Source organism: Emydura macquarii, unplaced genomic scaffold (genome assembly GCF_026122565.2).
Source record: "Emydura macquarii macquarii isolate MOO-44397 ecotype Brisbane River unplaced genomic scaffold, CSIRO-AGI_Emac_v2 contig_1253, whole genome shotgun sequence".
Classification (NCBI taxonomy): Eukaryota; Metazoa; Chordata; order Testudines; family Chelidae; genus Emydura; species Emydura macquarii.
This window is the reverse complement of record NW_027131390.1, coordinates 12,896,604-12,920,888: the sequence shown is the minus strand read 5'-3', so window position 1 is coordinate 12,920,888 and position 24,285 is coordinate 12,896,604. Positions and strand designations below refer to the sequence as shown.

Below are 24,285 nucleotides of genomic sequence, written 5' to 3'. Positions count from 1 at the left end.
CCATGAAGAAAATGGTGCACAAGTATAATTGTAAGTGTTACTGTACCACACAGATGGTTCCCATTAAAAGAGAAGCCCTATCTGGTTCTATAGGTCATTGAGGATTATGTACAATTAGACTTTTCTAGGGCTGGTAATACAATGGACGCCTATAATCCAGAATGGACATTCAAATGAATTCCACTAGCCTTCATTTTGTTGCTTTCTTGGAGAAGTGTAACAAAAGTAGCAAAATGATGTCACAGAGGACAACTGGGACAAGACACACACACACACCCTCTCTCTTTTTCTCCTGGACCACAGTTCCACCTTCACTAACTTATTTCAATATAAAATGAATTCTTATCTTGAGATATAAAAATGGATCTGGAAAACAATACTGGAACTGCAGCATACTTCCAGACACCCAAATTCTTACAAAATTGGAGAAAATAAATGTCCCTTCTATAATTAGTTTTCTCTGAAATAGGACAATTTCCATGTAATGATGTATGTGTTTCAAGTGTTTATATTCAGACTATCTCTGTGATGCATGGCATCTCTAAAACAAACACATACACTAATGTATCAGAGGCAGTTTCTTTATAATTTTTTTTTTTTTTTTTTTTTTTTTTAAATAGCAGAGCATGAACCTCAAACCGTCAGTGCATAAATTACTGCTGCCTTGAGGCTGCAATAACTTAGGCATCCTTGTTTTTCACTCCCATATAACTCCCCTGAAATCTCTCTTTTTCTCTCAGATAGAGACTTAGATTTTTCCCCCTTATCTATCTCCCTCTAGGGCACCTATTACAATTTCATTAAAATATGTGGATTTGCCAGTTACATATGTAGAGGGAGGAGGCAGAAAATAGGTTCATAAATTGAAGAAAGTAATACATGCAGCAAAAACAAAAGAGTTCACTTAGGGTTTTGTTTTTGTAAAGAAATCACTGCAAAAATGTTGTTGCAATAATTATCCTTTCACACAGGTCATTGCTACTTGTCTACAACCAGACATAGACCATAATTAGATTTTATTTCTTTAATAAAACTTGATCTAATTTGAGGTTACCATTGTCAGTTCATGGACAAACATAGCTGATCGATAATGCTACTATTAAGCAATAAAGCAATCCTTGCTACCAAGCAATTACTGTCGCTGATGTATTCAGATCGAAGGTTTCATCTTGCTGAGCCAAATACTATGCAAGAGGACTGACTTTTCCTTTTCTTCTCTCTCTCTTGGTAGGGCAAAGAAACTAATGAGAAACATGCTTTTGCAGTAAATTGCATTATTTGATGAAGCAATATGTAACTTTAGCTATCCAAGCCTTCCAGGCAGCTATGTCAGTGCGTAATCCGGTATGATAAAATGTTGGCAAAATGAATACATTTAAATTAAAAGGATTTTAGACAGAAATTGTTGCTTAAACTCATCAACTTAAAAGTTCAGGAATCATGCCCATGGATTCACATTTCTTATAGGTGAGTGACAACCATGGTTTCTTTTGTCTACTTCATATTTCTCAACAGTATATAACGGCAAGTTGAACGTTTAATCTAAAAGAGGAAAGGTGTTTATATCATAGCTTTATCCATCATCTCAGGTTATGGGATGCATTTACTTATTAGAACTGTACTCTTGGATATTAATCTCATCACTCACATTAAATTCCAACCACTTGGTAGCTTTTGCAAACACCTCCCATTACCAACTCTGGATTACACCGTTACTCTCAACAGTACCCAAGGGCACACAATGTAAATCCATAAGGCCACAAAGAAGCTGTTGTTTTGCTGAAAGGATGGCGACCACATGACTTTGAAGTGACCTGCATGGAACACTGATTTTCGTCAGCTAAGAAAGACATTGGGAAAATGTATATAATAGCTATATTTATCTGACAATTTTAGAAGGCATTTAGAATATTCTAATGCACTTTTTGGAAAACTCTTCAATTATTATTGTCACAGACTTTCTCCTCTAGTCAAGACTATCATTACACAATTGCAGTTGTGAACGAGAGGTTAAACTCTGCATCACCAAGAAAGCATTAAAATTGCCCTTGGAAGGTTTTGATTAGGCTTTCAGCTAACTGAGGCTCTGAGAGCAGGGCAGTGTAAGAATAGGTCACTGGCCGGTGTCTTTAGGACTGTTTTACATCATATGCCAAGGACAGAACATAGAGGGAATTCAATAGGTTTTTCAACGGTGAAACATTACTTTATCAGGCCAAACAAGAACAGACAGAAGTTATTTTGGCTGAACTTGGCTGAAAGGAGCCAAATTCAAGCAAGGCAATATGATAGATGGAGACAGGAAAATACAGAATAACTTTCAAACATATGATCAAGGTTCTGTAAAAGTGATGAGCAAAGCATCGAAGTCTGGGTCCCCATTTGTCAAATTAGGAAGGATTCTCATTTAAATGCTCAAGAGACCTAAGTGCTAGTGCAACAGAAGCAAACATAATTTGTATCTGCCCTTGGAGATTGGCAATGCGGTTCAGTTAAGAAGCAGAGTATGCCCAATCCTTTAAAAACCTGGGCTGCACAAACAGCATCTCAAGAACAGTTGGGCAGATATTAGAATAGTAGCAAAAAACACACACAAACCATCAGTCATTGCTTCTTTGCGTGCCTTCTAGGTTATAGACAGAGAGGAAAAATGACTTGATAGCCAGCAGAACAAGCCACACTGAATAAACACTTGCATAGAACATAGCACAAGTATCAGTGACATTCTCACATCTAGTATGTATATTACACTGTGTACCAATATTATCATGGGTTCAGTGTAGCTTGGAGATATTTCTATCAATGACAAAGGACGTTTTAAAGATTTTGTGACATTCAATGACAACACTCCTAAGAATCCTTAACAACAATCCTTTGGTTTCTGTTAACCTTTACTGGCAGATATGGTTTTATCCTAGCAAAGCAGTATTGGAATGCTGATAGCTTAACACAAATTTATTATTCTAATAGAAGACAACCCCATTGGGGTTAGCAAGCAGAGCTGGAGTTCATGTTTTCATTAGTTTCAATTCTGGCTTCTGAACTGTACTATTCACCTCTTCTGAATTAGAAAATATCCACTAACGTGGCCTGCTACTATAGAACGTATCCACTATACATGTGGCCAGCAAGCTATAGATAGCTTAGCAGTAGTACCTCATCTTCCCAGGGATGAATCCCAACCAGCTGGAATCAGCACAGCTGCATTACCTGTGCACAGCCAGATTCTGTGGCGTGTCTGCTTTGAACTGTACTGCCTGCGGAATCTGACCAAAATGCGAGTGTATCTTGCCCCAGGAGAACCATCCCGGCAGATCTGGTGTTGTAGAGATGGCAAACTGCTACTCACATTACTCTAACCCCGTGTAGGGGACTTGGCTGGATGTTTATCTACTGTGCTGATCTATACTGTGCTGCGGTTTTGGTCTGTTGGAAACATTAGCAACCAGGATACGTCAGAACTGTTTAACTCAGTGCAGGTCGACAGGGCCTGCAATGAATGGGTCTAGGATCAGGAGAATGTGAAAGTGAAATGTAGGTCACAATTTCGCTCCCCATGATTTTTCTTTGGGGTATTAGTTGTCGCCAAAGAACGACCCTGAAAAATCTCTGTATGTGGTACAGACCAAATTAGTGATTAAGTGTGAAACACTATAGGGATCATACTCATTTAGGGAACTTTTCATATTGTCCCTTCAGAGATTAATACCTAATTGCTTCGTAGTGGTATTTATTCTTCCTTTGTACCATAGCAGCATACAGTGTTACAGAGCTCCAGAAATGCATATTCACAATGCTGTCAAGCTGATGAATCTGCATGAGGGAGACATTACAAAAAGGATAAATGAGATCTTCTATGTCTCTTGAGAACACAGCGTTAAACCCATATTCATAAGTGAAAAATGCTTTAAAAACTGTCTTAAAATTAATGCAATATGAGGTCACTTCCCCCCTCTCCTAGATGAGTGAGGCTTGTCTTGTCTGCATTCACATTTATTTATTTATTTTCTGTAAAGCATCTGAGTCATTTTTATGCTCAATAGAACGATAATTTCTGGAAAACAGGACACGGATAATTAAACAGGTGAGAGAAACTAGTTTATTCAATTGTCTGAAGTTTGAAAGACTCAACTGCATCTAAAAGGACAAAAGTGGTGTAGGCATGTCGGTCCCAGGATATTAGAGAGACAAGTTGGGTGACGTAAAATCTCTTATTGGACCAACTTCTCTTTTCAAAAGCTTGTCTCTCTTACCAACAAAAAGATATTACCTCATGCACCTTGTCTCTCTAAAAGGACAAAGTCACACAGAACTTACACATTCCTGTGTGAAAAAAGCAATCACTGAAATCATAGTTGTTGGAGTCCCCTGTATAAACTGTATTGCAAACACAATTTAAATAACTACCGAACATGCAAAGCCGGTTTGGTAAACAATTAAGAGTCCCTTCAAAGAGACTCATTTGTTTTCCAGATAAGGGAAATGGAAAAGTAAAATTTAAGGGAAGAAGCATTTTTGGTGTTGAAAACAGAGCTAGGAATGTGAAGATCTGGCCGTTAATTAATGGCCCTGTCACAGACTTTCAGTGTGACATTGGACAAGTCATTTAAGCCTTGATCTCAATGGGAGTCTTTTCATTGATTTAAAAAGGCAGCAGATGAGGGACTTAATCAATCTGTGCCTCAGTTTCTCCATCTGAAAAACAGGGATAATAATACTTGCCTGCCTCACAAGGGTATTGTGTAGCTTAATTCATTATTTTTTGTTAGGTGCTTTGAGGTCATCAGATAAGTGCAATGTTTTTACAATTCTAAAACCTTCATTCATCTAGTGCTGTATGCACTCCTGGATCACGGGAGATTTGAACTTTAGCTGAAACTGGAGTGAGAAAAGAAGGTGTCACTACTCATTTGAACTGAAAGCAATGAGAGCCTGGAGTCATTCTATCAAAAGAAAACAATCTGATTTCTTGACATAGTTCAGGCAATCCTTTTAATCTATGATTCTTGAAGGGTCCGAAAGTTTTATTGGCACTCATTTGGTAGCATCAACGCTTGCAAACATTATGGCTATCCCAAAATCATTCCATTAAAATCAAATCATAATGTATTTTCTCTGGGGCAGATCTTCAGCTGGTGTCAGTCCTCACAGGTCTATTAATAGAGCCATGACAATTGACACCAGCTGATGATCTGCCCTTCTGTCTGTCTCTATTGTATAATACACACACATAGTTTTGAAGTCAGCATTTGCAAACTGTGGTATCTGAAATAACTCAATTAGTGTCCTTATTTAGGGGATCATTTCAGTACCACAGAACCTTGTGGTCCTCCACTGATAACCCTTGGCCAGGATGAAAATTAACCCCTGAGTGAAGGAGAGTGGACAGAGAAGAGCAAATAATCAATATGCAAACTGTAGTGATATAGCATGCAAGTTTAAAATAAATCTTAATAAGACAACTCATTTCTTCCCTTCAGAATCACATAAAAATGTAGGGACACCATTAACAAAATCAAAATCTTTTGGGAAGCCAATTTTTACCTAGATGGTATAGTTTCAATGAAATATACATTATTTTTAATAGCTGACAGAAAGCTGAACATATTATCTTTGCTGATACATGTTAAGTGCCTGCTTCATACTGGACTCGGTCCTCCAAGGTGCTGACGACCTGGGGCCAACCAAAGCATTTAAGCATGCACACAGTCCCTCTGAAGTCAGTGGACTGTTCACATGATTAGAGTTAAGCATGTGCTTCAGTGCTTTCTCGACTCCTGAGCAGGGGCCAGACTGCTTAGCAACTTGCAAGACAGAGCCCTGCAAGCCTGCTGGACCTGATCCAACTTCTTTTGTCAATGGAAAGATTCCAGCCCACTGCAACAGGTACTGGAGAGGGCACATTCAGCGCAGGAAGAGAAGCAGAATTTCTCAGCCTACATTTTATTCCTTTTTATAGCATCAAGCCTCAAACTTTGATATGTGAAATGAAGCAGCTACAGTCATATACTAGTTTGCATCAATTCACTTTCTTCCTGTTGGCTCTACAGCCGGGGGGGGGGGGGGGGGTGGTGCAAATAGTGGTAAGATATCTACTTTATATTAATGGTGAAACTGTGTAGAGCTTTATTTGTATTAAAACTCAAATTATTGCTTTTCCAGATTTCTATGGGAAACCACTGTAGAGGTGAAATGAATAAGCACTTTCTGAGTCCTATTCCACATAGAAGTTCATTATGACTTCACATACATGCAAATTCTGTATCTGAAACACCAGTAGAGAAAGCACTCCTCCACCCCCCACCCCCATCCAGTCTGTGTACTAGAGGTTCAGCTTGTTGTCAAGACATTATTCATTTTGAGCACCACTTTTTTTTTGCTTTTGGGAATGTTTGATATTGGAAACTCACAGTTCTGAATTTTCAGAGGAACTATTTAAAACAAAAGTGCCATAATCACCTCAGGAAAAGAAAAAGGGCAGGTGTTTACTATAGAGGCATTTCAGATTATCTTAAATGGGAAATATCTGAGTTTAGAGTTCTCCTGGAAATGTGAGTATTTTTTATTTTGAACCCTGCTGATACAAATATAATAAGAGCAAAGAACAAAGAGTCCTCTACTTAAATTATTTAAACATACGATATAAACATTAGATGTGCTATGGCTTATTCAGCGAGAATAAATCAAAACAAACATATTCATAAATTGATAAATATTTAAGTGGCATGTATTTAAACGAGAATCAGTTTATGAAAACACAACACTCTGACTTTAGAATTATATCACGGGCATACAGGGCCAGAATTATTTTCTCATCCTTACCATATTCAGGACATCAGTTTATGCTCCCTAGAATTGCAATTGCTTGCGTTAGGGCTGCTGAGTAGTGCATGGAGTGGGTCTGGGTCTGTATTTCACTTTCCCAGGTCTTTTCCCGACTCGTGGTCTGTACCCCAGAATATTTTGTCAAACTCATTTTCAAAAACGCAGAGTCCACATTATTTTGGAAAAGAAAAAACCCAAACACATAGGGCCAGATTATGACTTCCTTATTCATGATTCGAGCTGGATGAAATTTTTCCTTCAAAACTTTTATTTTTTGACCAAAAAAATGCAGATTTGGGTCAGCAGATACATTTTGAGAATTATTGCTTTATTGTCAAATTGCTTGAGAAAAAATTTTTAAAAAAAATCAAAATGTTTTGTTTTGACTTTTTCAAAATGGAAGGTTTCAGTTTTTTAATTCAAAACAATTTTATTTAGAAATTTCCTTCAATTTAATTAAAAAAACTTATAAAAGGCTCAAAATTGAGACGATGTTTCATTTTGTGTTGAACAAAATATTTAGTTTGACCTGAAACTATTTTTTTAAAAAGTTTTTGGTTCCCTGAACATGTCAAAAGATTCTCGTTTTGGTTTAACCTGGAACAAATGTTTTTTTCCTGATTTTTTTGGAAATCACTGTATATCAAAAATCCATTATTCTCACAGCTCTGCTCATGACTTCAACGGGACCACTTGTGCAGTTATGTGTACTCAGGTCCCATTCAACATGACCAAGGCTATCACAATCCATCCCTTAGCTGTGCATGGGAGAAAAAAAAGTTATGTTAATGCAGAACAGCTGTGTAGCAGCAACACTGGGCTCGGTTATGCCCACATTCTTGCAGTGGCTGCCCTTCATGAATAGACTGGAGCATTTGTTAATGCAGAGGAGCGCCCTGAGGCAGGGTGCAGATCTGTCATGCACATGTTTGTTGGAAACTTTGTTGGAAAATGTCACTGGCAGTGACATGACAGTGCATGGTTAAACTGCCTCGGAGGATGCACAGGTACTTTGCCTGGGTATCTGAAACGCAACCGAACCTAGCACATGTATCTAAAATGTGTAAAGATACACAAAGCTGCTCTACAGAACACCAGTGAATTCTGGACGCCTTGGCCTCTAACTGCACCCTTTCCTGCCAATACGACACATCCCTTGCTGGATGACTTTCAAAGTTGTTCTGTCCCTTCCGTTAAGGGTTTGGATCATTTCTTTGGTTGACCCTAGAGAAAAAGTTTAAGTGATTATCAGAGGTTAGCTAATCAAATAGCAGTTAATGTGAAGCACCAGGAGAAAACTGCTTAAGGCTCTCAGTCCAGCCTTAATGGGCCAATATATTGTCTAGCTGGGGAATTCCCTATTTGTTTTGGACAGCATCAGAAGAGCTTTCCCAGGAACCTGAGTGCCAAAGAGACTTATATTAAAAGGAGTCAGCATGAGACTTTCCAGAAGACTAATACAGAGAGAATAAATGAAGGGTGATTATGACAAGCTAGATGTAATAGCTCAGACGGAGATTATTACCTCAGGCACACAGGCAGAAAAGACAAAATTATCCTGTGGCCTATGAAACACAGAACGTCAGCTTAGAGCAAGATTCTGGCACTCTTACTGAACAGAACCTTCCTCTGTGCATAGCCTGGCTGAAGTCATTGGGGCTACTCAGAATGAATAAGGGTGTCATAATCTGCCCCTCAGTCAGGTGAAATTACTGTAGACTAAAATTGCTTGAAACCAAACACATCTTTCCGTAGGCATTGCAGGCAAATTCTAGGCATTGTAATATTCCATCAGACAGAAACTGATCATTTTCTTATTACACTTAGCTGCATGGAATGTGACTGTTCTTTAACTTTAATTAATAGATTTCACACCAGAGGTTTTACACCATGTTCTGTACTGTAGCAAAGTGTGAAAACAATCATTTCAGTTTCTTACACCAAATTATGCTCTTTATGAGACAGTAAGCAACAAAAGATAATTCCAGGGAAAATGTGCAAGAGGGGCAAAATTACATGGGAAAATTGCAAGTTGCAGTATGCTGAATTGCCAACTCATCAGTAGGTCTTGAAACTGTAGATATTGGCTGTGGGGGGATCATCTCCAAGCCATCCTAACATCTTATTCTATGGATTATCCACACAGAGGTCTAACTTCTGCTCACAACTCCCTGAGCATTATTTCCCACCAAGATTTCCTCTCCTTTTTTCCCACTCTGTGCAGACTGAAGTGAAAGGAGAAAATGAGCCATTCTGAGGGCCATCTTACTAAATGCTAGAGATTCAGAATGTCCTAATGTCACGCACAATATTCTGGGCTGATATCCAAAATACTCCAGCAGTAGAGCCATAAAACTCCAAAAGAATCAGAGAAGGTTAGCAGTAATTCTTTCTTGTCATAGAGCCTAGATGTTTTATAGTTTTCCAAGCATACGGTGTATGTTCCATTATTCTTTTCCACAAACTGATATTTACCAGAAGACAATGTAGAGCAGTGGTTCTCAACCAGAGGTATGTGTACCCTGGGGGTACACAGAGGACTTCCGGGGATACATCAACTCATCTAGATATTTGCCTAGTTTTACAATAGGCTACAGAAAAAGCACTAAGCAAGTCAGTAAAAACTAAAATTTCATACAGACAATGATTTGTTTATACTCCCTATATACTATACACTGAAATGTATTATGGAATTATATTCCAATTGATTTATTTTATAATTATATGGTAAAATGAGTAAGTAAGCAATTTTTCAGTAATTGTGTGCTGTGACACTTTTGTATTTTTATGTCTGATTTTATAAGCAAGTAGTTTTTAAGTGAGGTGAAACTTGGGGGTACGCAAGACAAATGAGACTCCTGAAAGGGGGACAGTAGTCTAGAATGGTTGAGAGCCACTGACGTAGAGCATCTTAATCCTTTAGGAATCTTGAAAGTGTAAGCAAAACACATTGCATCAACCTTACGCATATAGGCAATGTGACAAGAATGAAAGAAGACGAGAACATATTTGCAACCTATAAGTAGTGACATTTTAAAATGGAAACATTCCTGTGATTAATATACTGGCCAGTGTTGTTATTCCCACATGTAATACATTCAGGCCAGTATTTTGGTTGGAGGAATAACATCCAAGGCCTTGGAGAGAGGCCACTCTGATGAAACAAACAGCAGAGTTGTTCTTTGATGCCTGGAAATTCACCAGTTCCTGCAACTGTTGTGAATTCCCTTGACAATTCAACCAGTGCCATTAGTTTTCTTCTCTGATATAAAAGAGAGTATTGTTTATGGCCTTAGATGGAAAAAGGTTATATGGTAGTGTGTAGTCATCCACAGGGTTTAAGATATTAGCTATTTAGCTGCAGGGGAAATTTTTGCACACACCTCAGCATGCGTGTATGAAGGATTTAGTGATTCTGTCTTGGATTATTTCTTCCACTTGTTTTATGCCAAGACTCAAACAGTTCCTATCTCCACACAGAACCATCATATTCACTTTTCTTCTTGACATTATTAGTATTTGAATCCAGGTTTTCAGAGGCTAAGGGCCACTGTGTTAGTTCCATGTGTTACGCATTGTCTAGCAGTTTGAGCTGGTTGGAAATTTTTTGCTAGAATGCTTTTTATTTTTGTTAGAAAACGAGATTCATTGAAACAGAAACATTTTTGTGGAAAGGGTCTGTTTCAACAGATTTCTTGACTTGCAATATTTTTAAATAGTTTTTTAAATTGTCAAAATGTTTTGTTCTGACATTTTCAAAATGAAAAATTCCAGTTTTCCACTTCAAAACAATTTTTGTTTGGAAATTTGAGCTGATTATATTAAAATATTTTTAAAGGATTGAAATAATAAAAAAAAACATTTCAAAATCAGTGAAAAAAACCTAGACTTACCATTTTGTCCTTCAGATTTTTCAGTTCACGGATATTTGAGATTTTACCTTTTGTCCCAATTCAGGATGGGAAATTATTTTAAAATCTCAAAATCTATTGCCTGCCCAACTGTATTGGGGAGATATGTGTATATATACATAAAGGTTCAGGTACTTAAGTGAGTTTAGCGGTGTGAATTCTTACCAGAAAGATGAAGGACACTATCCATATCTAGGAACAGTCGTCAATATATGTATCAGAACCATGGCACCCCAAATTAATGGCAAAATTCTATGCCAACTTCTCTGCCACAGCCTGACTGTCACAGGTGTCACATTCTCTGTCCTAATGGTACAAGTTAGCAGTGGCATTGCTACGATTGTACTGGTCTTCACCCTGGGGAGTTACGATGATCATTCCCATTGTCCAGATCATAGGAACTTTCATGAGTCATTATGATAGTTGATCATTGAGCTATATTGTTCTAAATATGTGAGAGAGATAGCAGCAGGTGCACCTGTGTTATGCCAACATCGTGCGTTAGCATTTTCCTTGTCCTGCAGAGGAGACTAGACAGAGTCACCAATGATCCGCTAACATCCTGCTTTTCTATGGTGCTGTTTTGTTCCTGAAGCCTGAGTACAAAAATGGAAATACAAAATCCTTCCTCTGCTCTACAGTAATACAATGTGCATGTCTGTTTCCCCACACGTCATACTGCAAAAGTGTCTCTGCTGAGACCTCCTTCCCAACAGCCACCACAATGATCTCATCTAAACAGATCCTCAGTGTGATGTTCCTATACATAAGCTCATTTTGTATCTACTAGCATTTGACCATCTTATTGCTGAACACTGGCTCACCCCATCTTGGTTTGGGCAGTCTGAGTTGGCTACATTGCGATGTGTACATAGTCAATCACCTGCAGGTTTTTATGGCAGCAATGTGCATGCTTTCCATTATGAAGACATTTGTGTATGGCCAATTAAGTATGATCTGCAATGAGCCTGCTTCCTGCAGTCTTCTCACTTTAGCAGTCCTAAACTCTCCTCCTCCTCCTACTCCAAGAACAGCTACTGCAAAAGCAACTTGTTCTTTGACAGTGAATATGGAGTGTAGCTAACTAACCTCACTGTGTAAACGCAGTAGTATACAGAAGAGCTCCTCTTGGCCATCTGCAGAAGTAATGAATCAGAACTCAAGTCATCATCCAAGATCAAATTAAGAAAATCCATGGCCCTAGACATAGCTCACATGGGCCTGCCTTGGCTCCACCTCTGTGCTCTGGCCTTTCTCCCGACTTGGCTCCACCCACCTTTGGGGTGAGATCAGGTTTCAGAGTTAAGACGAACGAGAGAGGTCAGATCTCTTGGAGCCATTGTTTCAGGCTGTCTGCAGATTCAGGCATCACTTGCACTCGTTTCACGTTTTGAAACTTTTCTTTGAATCGTTGAAGGTTAGAAACAATTATTTTTTAAATGAAAGCAGAGATTCTGATCTCATGTGGCTCCAGGAGCTGTGGCCCTAGGCACAGGACTATAGTGCTTGAGCTTTCATCCAGCCATGACCAAATCCACTACCAACCTTTAAAAAAATGTGTGAGACGACAGCTATTGAGTAGCTTTTGTTTATCAAGCCATTCTATCCACAGATACCTAATTATATTAATAACTTCAGAAATTGGATCTTAAAACAGCAAATGGGTGAAATTCAGATTTAGTGTAAATGGGTATACATCCACTGAGCATGACCAGATATTTTATTAACATCCCAGCACCTCAATCAGGGTTGCAGCCCCATTGTACTACAAGTCACTATACAAACAAAGGAAGAGACAGTCCCTGCCCCAAAAAGCTTACATTCTAAGTTGACAAGTGACGTCATAAGAAGGGAGAGAGGGATACATCCACCTGTACACAGGTAATTCTGTATGATTTGATTTTGAGTAAGTTGCATTATATAAATAAATGTATTTGTGCCAAAAAAGGTTTATGGTAATTTTTGATTGCTCCATCTCTGTGTTAAAAAATATATTTTTACATAGCTAAATGTCAAATCTGGTGAGAACTTAGGTCAAAATTTGATGTATAATTTGGAGGTTGTCAGAGAGCATATCAACTATACAAAAAAGTGATTCTGAGACAAAACAAATTAAAAGTTAAGAAGCATATTAAAAATTCAGATTAAACAAAAGCTTCAGTAATACAATCCATAATACTAACTGTATAATTAAAGAAAAGGCCTGAATCGTCTTTCACTTACACTGGTGTAAAACCAGTGTAAGCTCAACTGACTTCAATGGAGTAACTACCAGTTTATACCAGTGTAACTGAGAGGAGAAGTAGGCCTCAAGACTGGAAACAAACATGAGCTTTAGAATGAAAAATAATCCTCAGCACGAAATACATGAAAGGTGGTTTTCTTGATGAGCGCTATCCGAGTTCAGAATGGCTTTCTGCCTGTAACCCTGTCACCATTTCATCCTGACATGATCTTAATTAGCTTTACTTCTACTGCAGAGAAGCCTACTGAGGCATTTAGCACCATCCAATTAATCAGATATTTTGTGCACAATATAAAAGCAGGACAGCAACTGACAGCATCAATTTACTGATTTGAGTAATCCAAACAGAAATCAATCCTGCCTTTTCTCCCTTTGCTGGAAATAAGGTATGTGGCATAGAGCAAATAATCTGACACATTTCCTTTGCTATATATTGTTGGTTGTCTTTTTTTTCCTGAGACTTTTCCTAATGTACCATAACTTCCACAAAGCATAATTTGTTTTTTCAACGGTTAGGGGGAGAAGATGTGAGTTTATATGTCATTCACATTTAAGGGATTTTCTGAGGTATAAGTCAAAACAAACAATATCAACTCTGAGATAGATTTTAAAATGTTCTCATTTCTGTTGCAGGATTTCAGGAGCCTTGGCCTGATAGATTTTTTTTTTCTGACATGGCAGCATAGCCCCACTTTTGAGAAATGGCATCATATTTTACACCTGCTATTATGTAAATATTTTTGGGTGCAATTTATAGCACTTAGTCACCAAATAGCCCCCAGAAAATAAGGTAATTAGGTGTCTAAATGCTATAAAATGCACACACAATTACTTGCAGAATTAGAAGCATTATTGTCTGTCTTTTTTATTGTATTTCTCAACTTTACTCTTTCTGTTTGGGATTTATCTTTATTCTCTGCATCAAAAGAGACATGAAATCAAGATGTTAGATCTACTGATGTCAAAGGGTTAACCATATGATTATACTGTGTGGTGTAGAAGAAGAAAAAAAATCACTGCTTAATGAAAACAGTTTTATAGGAAAGCTGAGTCTCATAGGCTTAGCTTGAAGTAGTTGAGTAAATGACATAAAACCACAGGCAGGTTTCTTCAGTTTTGTCTGACATATGTAATATGCTACAGTATTTATTAATAGTAAATGCAGAATTGAATAGCTGGCAGTGTCTTGCTTCAGCAGAATGCAGTAAAACCACCTGCAAGAACAATTTGCTCAGTAACTAATATTAAACATATGAAGGAGTAGCTTAATGTTTTGTGATTTCTCACAGAGAGTCCAATTCTATGAACAAGCCAGTAAGATAATAACCTTTATAGAGAGGAGGTATTTAAATGATAATTTATTTCAGTAACTGACAGCAAATTGCTCAACATTTTCTCTCTATAGTATTTATGCCCCAAAGCAGTTGACGATCTATGGTATAAATTATGAAAAAGTACGACAGCTCCAGCGTTTTCATTTTCAATGGCATCTCAACACAGGCATGTGTAAGTTTTTTATTCGCTCTCCGGTGCAAGCAGCCATTCACCATTATTATTGTTCAGGCTCTTGAGATGCTCTCTTATTTGAAGACCCATCACAATAGATTAGCCAGGCTTCTGAAATTGCCAAATATTTCAGATGTTATCAGCCAGGATTACTGCTCATCAGACGATAGGATTTAATGTCAGCTTCTAATTACCTCTGATTTTTTTTTTAAATACAGTAATTGGAATGTCAATAACAGTGATACAAACACTGAAGTGGTTTTCACCAGACTAAACATACAGGATCAAAGTGTTTTAAGTTCATGTTTTAACATAAAGTTGATAATTTATCTAACAAGGGTGGCTGAGGACCTATGTAAAGGAAGGCAAAGAAAGTAGGCTCATGATAAACAATCCCAGCCTCCGGTCTCATCCCCTCTCCACACACCAGGACCAACCGAAACCTTTCCCCAGGGCCAGATTCACAGATAAGGATTTCTCTTTATCTACTCTGCCATCCCAACAATCTTACAATACGTACTGACATCTCTTTCATCCACAGAGGCTTCCTGAAGACACAGAGTCTTCCTTATACTCCAATAATTCCCGTAGGCTCCTCACTGGCCCTTCGCTGTCACTGAATTCAAATTTCCCACATGCTTTCATGTGTGTACCCCCAAGGTACATGAAATATGAAATCCACACTAGCCAGGACTGCTGGGATCTTCAAAAACAATTGTAAGGATCAATTAACATGATGTGAATGAAGAGGCAGAGGACTGGAACCAATATGACAACTGCAGGGGGAGAGAGCAGAGCTCAACTTAGCCTCCCAGGCCTTGTATTCACTAGGAAAAATGTGTGTTTTCAACATGTGTTTAAAATGTTTGCATAGACAAGGTAAGTTGTAGTTTTAATGTATGTTTGCTGGTCAAGGTAAACCTTAGAAACTCCCCTACAGCTCACCTTGACCAGCTAACTCATGTTAAACCAACAATTTGCCTTGTACACACTAGAATTTTACACGTTAACAGACATGTTAAAATACACCTTTTCATAGCCCTAGAGACATAGCCCTAGAGTTTAGAAATGTTTTAGAGAAGCCTCCACACATATGAATGATTTTTCAAACTAATCTGGACCCCCAAACCTTTTGACTTTTAACCATAACTAATCATGAATTTGGAGCAATAATGTGTTTCCTTCCCTGAGTAAAACATGTTCAATTTTTTCAGGTCACTCTACCCCAGAAATATTAAATACCACTTTGTAATTATCATTTGTTGATATTATTCCTTTGGTTCTTAGATAAAAGACATTATGGTCACATAAAATTTCATCTAAAACATGCTAGTTTGATACGCTGATTAAATCAGACACACACAAGTTTGTGCAGTGGTTCTCAACGGTTTCAAAACTACCAGCATTCTCAACTGCAGAGAATTCTTGATGTCTTCATATATTTCTACTTGATCTCATAGATACTTGAGTAGTACATTTCAACTTTACCATGATATATGCTTCCTAAAATCTATCAGCTCTCTTATCTCTCTCTGCACATTCAGTCCCATGTTTTTAAAATGTTAGTCTACCCAAAATGTCTATCCAATCTTTAGCTGCACCAAACATTATGAAAGCGTTGCACAAACCCATTTAGTAATAACATGTCAAATGTGACCTCTTGGGACTTGACTCTTCTTTCTATGCTGTAAGCCAAGCTCCGCAGAACTTCATAGCAACAGCAAGGATGGAACCTAGATCCTTTTGGTCAAAAGTGACATGCCCTACTATTTAAACTGAAGGAGAATCCCCATAAGCCAAAGAGGGCCTCAGGTCCAGAGTTACCTGTTCTGAATCTATCCAAAGGAGGGCAGCAGTACACATACACATGACTAGTTCATTACAATAAAATGTTACATAGGAATTCCCATACTGGGTCAGACCTGTGGCCCATTTAATTCAATCCCTTGTCAATGACCGGCACCAGATGTTTCAGAGAAACCCCTACGGCAGCCAGATGTGGGATAATCAGCCCCCCAGAAAAATCTCATTCTAATCCCTAATAGTTAAAGATCCATTTAAGCCCTGAAGGGTTTAATATTCCTTCCATTTTAATTTTTAGTATTAGTTACCATAACTCCAGATATTCTTGTTATCCATATAAATGTCCAGTCTCTCACTGACTCTCTATGCTACACATCTATGAAGTACTTTTCATCCCAAAGAACCTCAAAACATTTCATTACTTACATGCTTATCACAGCACTGAAATGCAGCCACCTCTGGGGTGTAGGCTGGTGGCCAAGTGGGACACTGCACGTTGCGTAACAGCATGAATTTACTTTGTTCAATTTCAGGGCATAGGAACACAATTATGAAAAGCACTATGGGATCCTCAGTGCAAAGTAGAAGGTCTTTATAACAATAAATTGCATGGTGTTTACTTTATCTACATTGGAAAGACTCAGCAACCTGCCAGGATTTTAACTCTGGTTCCAGGAAAAGCAGGTAATCCAAAACTGAGGCTTACAGCACTAAATTATTCCTCCAGCAAACATATTTGAACCTTTTGTTTTCTAGGACCATCAATCAGAAAGAATGATTTGTGTTGAAAAGAGACAATGGATGCATTGCACAACACTGGTTTCATTAATATTTCCAACATGTTAGCCAATAGAAAGCCTCCTAAAATGATGGTTCTTACCTCTTTCTGTATCGTAGAGGTATACAAACTTTTCCCATTTGTAATGAGTCAGAAGGCTGAGGATGGCTCCTTTTAACGCTGGCCGCATCTGAATGACAAACTGCACATCTGCATCTGTTGGGAAGCTGGGTGTGACGAAGGACGTGTGCAGAGCGCCACAAAATGATGTCAGTGTGTTCATGGACATCTGGTCGTAGAATCCAAAGATGGCATAAACTCCCCTAGAAAACTGTGAACAAACTAACAAACAAAAGACAGAGCTGTTACAATATGAAACCACCATGAAGCAGTGTTACATAATTAATGGGGGCGGGGGAGAGAGGAAAACTGCAGTTTGTGTTGCTAAGTGTTCAGTGTCAGCCAAAGGAAAGCAGCAAATTCCAGAGTGGAGAGCCCCATGCACTGAGTCCACTTGCCTTCAGCCCCCCCAATGTTTAATGTAGAGATTGTCAACGCAAACATCCCAGCTAATCTCAACCTCAAAGGACTATCATGGAGAGGAGGATTCAAGATACCGTTACCTCGGAGCTATACTGAATACTTGGCAGCTGTATTTCCCAACATTATGTCATACACATGAAATTAATCCTCTAAAGAGCAGAGATGTTGGGTTTTTTTTTTTAAATTATTTATGTTGGCAAAATTAACCAATGACAAGACAGTTGTGAGATTTCCCAACCATTATATTAGAGCTGGGCAATAAATCCTGTACATCTAATGACCCTTTTATTGCCTTGGCTCACATTTATGCAGTTCATTCTAAGTAAACATTTCAGAACCAGTCCGGTCTTGGTCTCAAACCCACTTACAAACTGCTGAGCTCCTTCATCTTCTAGCAGAGCTGATGGGAGTCTGGAACGCTCAGCACCTCATAGGATTGAGCTCTACGTTTCTAATCAGAATTTTACCAACAACTAATTTGGCTGCTCTGAGAAAGTAACAAAATAAAGGAGTGATACTAATTAATACTAATGTGTGGCTATAGAGATTCATTTCAGCAGAAGTGGCTAATGACCGTGGGACAGAGATTCTTTACTCCCAGTATCTTCAGGGGAAAGCCAGATGGCCTAACAGCCCCCATCCCACAACTAAGGGGAGCCAATCAGTACATGCTGTTTCTCCTTTTGGAAATCCCATAATCTCCCCTTGCCACAGGCATAAAATTCCAGTTTCACACTCCAGGGTTATGAGACATCAGACCATCAACAAGTTTCTGGTGTAGGAAACCTGGGTCTCAGGGAGGTGAAATTGCTTTTCAGGTGGTGGTGGTAAGTCACATGTAAGGAACAAAGGGCACATTTTCCTCTGGCAAGCTGTTTAGCAATAAAAAGTGGCTGTTTGAACAGGAAGGTGGATTAGTGGGGGCAGGTGAGGTTGTGAAGAAGTGCATTCATTTTTACAAAGACTTTTTTATTAAGCTGTTTGATTGCTTAAAAAAAGGTAAAACAAAACAAAACACATCGCCAACACTGAACATTAGAAGAACACTTTAGCGAAGTTGGTGCTCATGGAAGGTGCCGAGCTGACATCTCAGAAGGTTGTGTCCTGCCTTTATCATCTGAGCAGCCATAGCACAGGCAGCCATACGGCCGTTCTCCACACATGACCCCATCTGCATGCCCCACCTTCACCTTAAATGAGCTAAACTCTCATACTAGAGCTGGACCATTCCTCACGGCCAGTGGAAGCTGGTGATCTCTGCAACCAGGCAGATGAGAGAGAGACACATAAATAGAGGCCTCTGGGCCAATGTTTTTTCTGCATCTGTCTCAAAATAAGGTGGGAAAACCCTATTCTGATGATCCTCCACAGCCAAGACCATTCAGCTGTTGAGTTCTCTGCTAAGACTGCCCAGGGGCATGTTATTTGGTGTCAGTTAAGATGATATTGGATGTGAGATGTGGACACTTATCTGCTAGGAAGTGGACTGAGGCCAGTAGCTCATTTGACATGGCACAGAATAGCCATCAGTGGTACCAACTTTCTATTACTACTGACCTGGGTTTGGCAGAGCACATTTTTAAGTTAAACAAAATAAAGGTGAGATGCAATTTATCCTCCCACATAGTAATAATCTATCAATCTCTCCATCATCTTTGAAAACAAATGCTGGATCCCGATGCTGGGCTGTGGAAAATATCCTTCCCTTGAATGGCAGAGGGAACTGGAAAGCTCTCCCAGCAATTACCTTAGTAATTTTGGTTTTTCTGCTGCTGGTCTGTCTGGATGTGCACATACCAATTGTGTATTTGCATGCTTAAACTGGAGATACACAGATGTGCGCATACTTTTGTGCATGCACTTTTGGGACTTGTAACTACAGGTTTTATTTAGCAACTGCCAGGGTTTAGTAGCTAATTGAGCTGCTCAAAATTTATTTTCATGGAAAATTTGACAAAACATTAAAAAAAATTAGTTTCATCCATGTTTTCCATGAAAATGTTGATTTTTTAGCAGAAATATGAATACTGAAAAATTTTGGCCACATCCTGAAATATTTGGAGTTGCAAATGCTGCTCTGGCGCCTCATGGGAGCAGGGCCCAAGCATAATTTTTTTTGGGCCCAGTACAAACTTGTAACACAGGTCCCCTCCCCACACATACCACAATCCCTCATCCCATACATACAATCTCATGAGCCATGAAAAATTTTTTCCTTGTGGTAATGGGGGTTGCAGCCTGGGCCAGGCCACCCAGAGCCTTCAGGCCCCGGTAAAGTGTACGCTTCCCCCCACCCCATGTGGGGGCCCTGCATGGGACTTGCAGTGCCTGGGACTCCTGTGACAACTGAACTCTATGTGCCAGGTAACCTGGTCAAATTGCATATCCTATGATGCATCATGGTCTCTCCTGTTGAAGAGTCAAAGCAGTACATCATAAGAGATACACTCTGGCCAGGGAGCCTGGCTCATAGAGCAGAACAGGGACATGAGGCAACCAAACTAAAACTCCCACAAGGCATCACTGCAGCATTTCTAAATCAAAATATTTTGCATTTTGGATTAAATATTTTGGGTTTTTTTCAGTGAAAAAAAAAATCAAAATCTTCCATGTAAAGCAGACATTTTTCATGAAAAATTTCTTTTAGTCAAAAACAAGTTTCAACCAAAATATTTCAGTCATCCCTATCACCCCCCTTGCCTAGTAACCACACATTTTATCTGGCAAGATACCAGGGACAGCGATTACATTTAAAAGAAGCCATGTCTTCTACATGAAGATATATGGCTTTCCAAAGTGCTATACCAAAGCATTTATTTCTACCACAAATGCTAACATTCAAAATCACGAAAGCCTCTCTGACCTTGTCTACGCTACAAAGATAAGTCGACCAATGTTAGGTTGACTTACAGCCACCGCATTAATTATTGTGGTGGCTGATGTCCACACTGGGTCAGTGGTGTGCACCCTCAACAGGAACACCAGGAGGGGCAGTGTGGGGAGCTGAGAGCCCCCTCTCTACATATTTAATACTTTATAGATTGACTTGATAAGCTACATTACTTTAGAATATCTTCATCTCTTAAACTCCCCTGATTCTTTCTTTACCCTTTAAAACTTCTGATTACCTATTCAGCACACACAGTAGGGTGCCAATTTGATTTTACTGGCCCATTTAAAGGGCAAATAAACCTTTATTTTTATTAGGGGAAGATAAAGGGCCAGTTTCTTATCCTTAGTGCTCATTTGAACTCCTAATTCTGTTATGATTTTAGCATAAAACTGTCTTTTTCATTAGGGTGTTTTGCCTATCCACGGACATTCTGTAGCTTGTTTTCCAACAAATACGTCTTTAAGTGAATTTTAATTTCCTTACCATTCTAATACCATTAATCAATACGTTGCATTTAAAGGCAGGTACCATAGCAAACTAAACATCCAATTCTATTTTCCTTCCACATACAACTTTTCCACTGAACGCGGGAGCAGTTTTCATTACTATTTTTGATAGTTCAGCAAAAATTGACTTATGTTTGCTTTTCTGTACTTGAAGTACAGCAACGGTCAAACACAGAAATGGTCAAACACATAAATAAGCAATTTTGTTGCCACAAAAGTCCATGCAATTTTTTTCTAAGAAGCAAGGTCAGCAGCATGCTCATCACATCAGTAATTATTGATTCCAAGAACTGTTTTCCCTCTTTACTCATTGAAATAGAATCATTAATTCTAATATAGCAAAAGAAACATTAATAATTTTATTTTAGTATATTAACAGCAAAATGGGTTATTCATCTGACAAGGAGATGAAGTATTGGACATTATTTGGTATGTGAGCCCCCGCCCCCCCCCCCCCCAAAGAGGAAGGAGGATGCTTTAAATCTAATTTAGAAAGCAATTTTTATAACAGTAACAAATGAATCAACACTATTAGTCATATGGAAAGGCTGGGGATGCTTTGAAAATACAAGGAATGGAACCCATATTTCTTATAGCAAAACAGCCACATGTATTTCAACAAAGTATTTAACTCTACACACACGGAGATAAGGCTGATCCACAGATTTCTGCCAGTGCGTTGCCTATTCATTTCAATATAGAGACCCCATTACCTTGCTGGTGGCCCCTAGCTTTCCCAACACACTTCTTATTCCTTATGACTACATATGCCCCTACAAAAAATGATCTACCAGTACCTTCTGTACAATTAGAATGTATTAGGCCTGAAAACAGTACAGGCATAAGTAGTACAATGATTGTCATAGGAGAGAAGACAAAGTGTAATACGACATGTGTTGCAACAGCTATGCTGTGAAGAGACACAGATAAAGCTGTACTAGATAAACCCGTGGCAGCTGTTCTAGATAAACCATAACCATCTATGTTTGTCCTCTGCAACAGATAAGCCCACCATTCCCATTTCTTTTGTTCACACTCAAGCACATCTGGTAGCAATAATAGACAAAGTTAGGGAAGATGTGAGACATTTTGGCATGAGGTAAGTACAGGGAGGCAGCCTAATAAAAGAAGAGTTAAGATACCCTGCTAACAGGGTAAGACATTAACAGCCATTTATCTCCACTCATATTGCATAAGGGATGAGGTGGCAGAAACAGATGAATCCTTAAGTATGTCAAGAGAAGATGAAAAACTTTAAGGTCATATGGGTTTGAAGTGGTTCCTGTCAAGGGAAGAAAATGTCTGTAGGGTTAACAAACATATCAGCCAAGAACACAAAGGATAAGTCTACACTGCATACTAAGCCTGGGTTCTGACTCAGGGTTAAGCCCAACCCTCCTTTCTGTCCATAAACAAATCAGTCTAACTCAGGTCAGCAAGCACTCAGGATCCATTTCCTAGGACCGTGCTAAGGGAGTGAGGCAGAGCCAGAGTCCTGCTCTGATGCGGGTCCAACCTCTGTCATTTTGCACTGTGGATACAGCTCAAGTTACAGACCTCAGTCAGAAGGTCTGCATAGTGCAGTATGAACTCATTAGCATGGCTGTGAGACTTGAGCCCAGCAATTGTAAGCTCAGGTTTACAGTGCAGTGTGGATGCTCAAGCGGGGACTTGGAAACACCAAGTTCACATGCCCAGGTCTCACAAACCTGGGTTTACAATACAGCGTAGCCAGACCTGCATGGCCCTGACAGATTAGGCTTGTCTTCATATTCCACCACCGGCAGTATCTATTTGATATAATTATCCGGGGTGCACATTTCTTTTCTAATGCGCATAGATTCAAAGAAAAGGCCAGAGAAGGGACCATTAGACCATGTAGTCTGATCTCCTGTATTTCACAGGCCATTAAATTTCACCCAGATACTCCTGTATTGAGCCCAACAACTTGTGTTTGGCTAAAGCGTATTGTCTAGAAAGCCGTGATTTGACCATAACACTTCTTAAATGTATTATATTTTAGAAGGAAAGAGGAATATATTGGTTAGACCAGTATCCTGGCCGCTCCATGTTTAACAGACTCTTTCCCCCAAAAGATTCCCCGATTGAGCACTCAGAAACCGTTGCTTCATCCAAGTTGAAGCCTGAACTTCATTTTACCAAATGGAAACCGGAGTCCAACTTCCACATCAGAATCCCAGCCTCCCAATCCCATTCACAAGCTTTGTCCACGAGGAATGCCATGGGTACAGCAGATGTGATTTCCAGGTCCCCAGGAAGGCTGTAGGGAACAGAGCGTCATGAAGATGCCTGATTCTTTCAAAGAGGGATTGAATGTTGGAGGTCTTGCTGTTATTTTTTATTTTGTTTTCTAACACTATTTAGTTCCTGCAATTTGTAGATTATGAATATTCATGACAGAGGGAGTTTGTATTAGTTGTGGCATTTCTGCAGTCTGTTAGATTGAAGCTGACAGTACTGCACTGGTTAGGGAAAAGACTGACAATTTTTCTTCATGTGCAGCTTATTATCTCTGATGTCTTTTATTAAACAAAACAAAATCACCTGTTCTCACCTGCAGATAATTGCTGTGTCATTGGGGAGATTTATAAGTTGTTTTTTTTATTATTTTGAAAGAAAATCTGGATAAAACCAACAATACTGACAAGATGATGAGTGAATTGTAGCCTGTTTGTTTCATTCAATGATGCCACTAATTGCCAATATTTAAAAGCTAGAATGGAGTCCTTACATACCTGGCATTCAGTGTTCTTGTGAAGAGAGGGAATACTGTTTAGTGGTTAGAATAAGGTACTGGAGGCTAGGAGATCTGGACCCAATTACCGTTTCCCCCCCGACTCATTGTGTAATCTTGGACAAGTTACATCACCTCTCTCTACCTTAGTTTCCTTCTTGGAAAAATGGGCACAATAAAACTTACCTATGTCAGAGGGGCATAGTGAGGCTTATTTCATTAATATTTGTATAGCACTTCGAGATCCTTAGAAGAACACACGGCAGGAATGCAAGCATTACTGTAATTCTCACAAAACAGATTCTTCAGTTCTGTGCTCCCCTTTCCTCAGAACTACTATGTCATAGGATGGCCACACCCTCCTGCAGCAGGGCTGAGACAGAACAGGCACACCTGCCTCAATTTCTCCTTCAGTGGTTCCCAGAAACTCCACACAAGCTTTCTTGACTCACTAACACCTTACTTGGGGCCAGTTTATTACAAAAACATAGTGCAAAATAGTCCCAAAACTTAGCTGATT

At 39.0% G+C, this 24,285-nt stretch overlaps 1 protein-coding gene across 5 annotated transcripts in view; it reads right to left on the bottom strand.

Moving 5' to 3' along the window:
• GRIA3 (glutamate ionotropic receptor AMPA type subunit 3) overlaps positions 1–24,285 on the bottom strand; it is a 185,284-nt gene that overhangs the window by 130,217 nt on the left and 30,782 nt on the right. For all 5 annotated transcript variants that reach the window (XR_010919702.1, XM_067548186.1, XM_067548185.1 and 2 more), the window contains one exon: positions 17,171–17,410. Coding sequence is in view for 4 of the 5 variants with exons in the window: in XM_067548186.1 (XP_067404287.1) it covers positions 17,171–17,410 (240 nt within the window). In the remaining variant the exon portion in view is untranslated. The remainder of the gene's footprint in view (positions 1–17,170; positions 17,411–24,285) is intronic.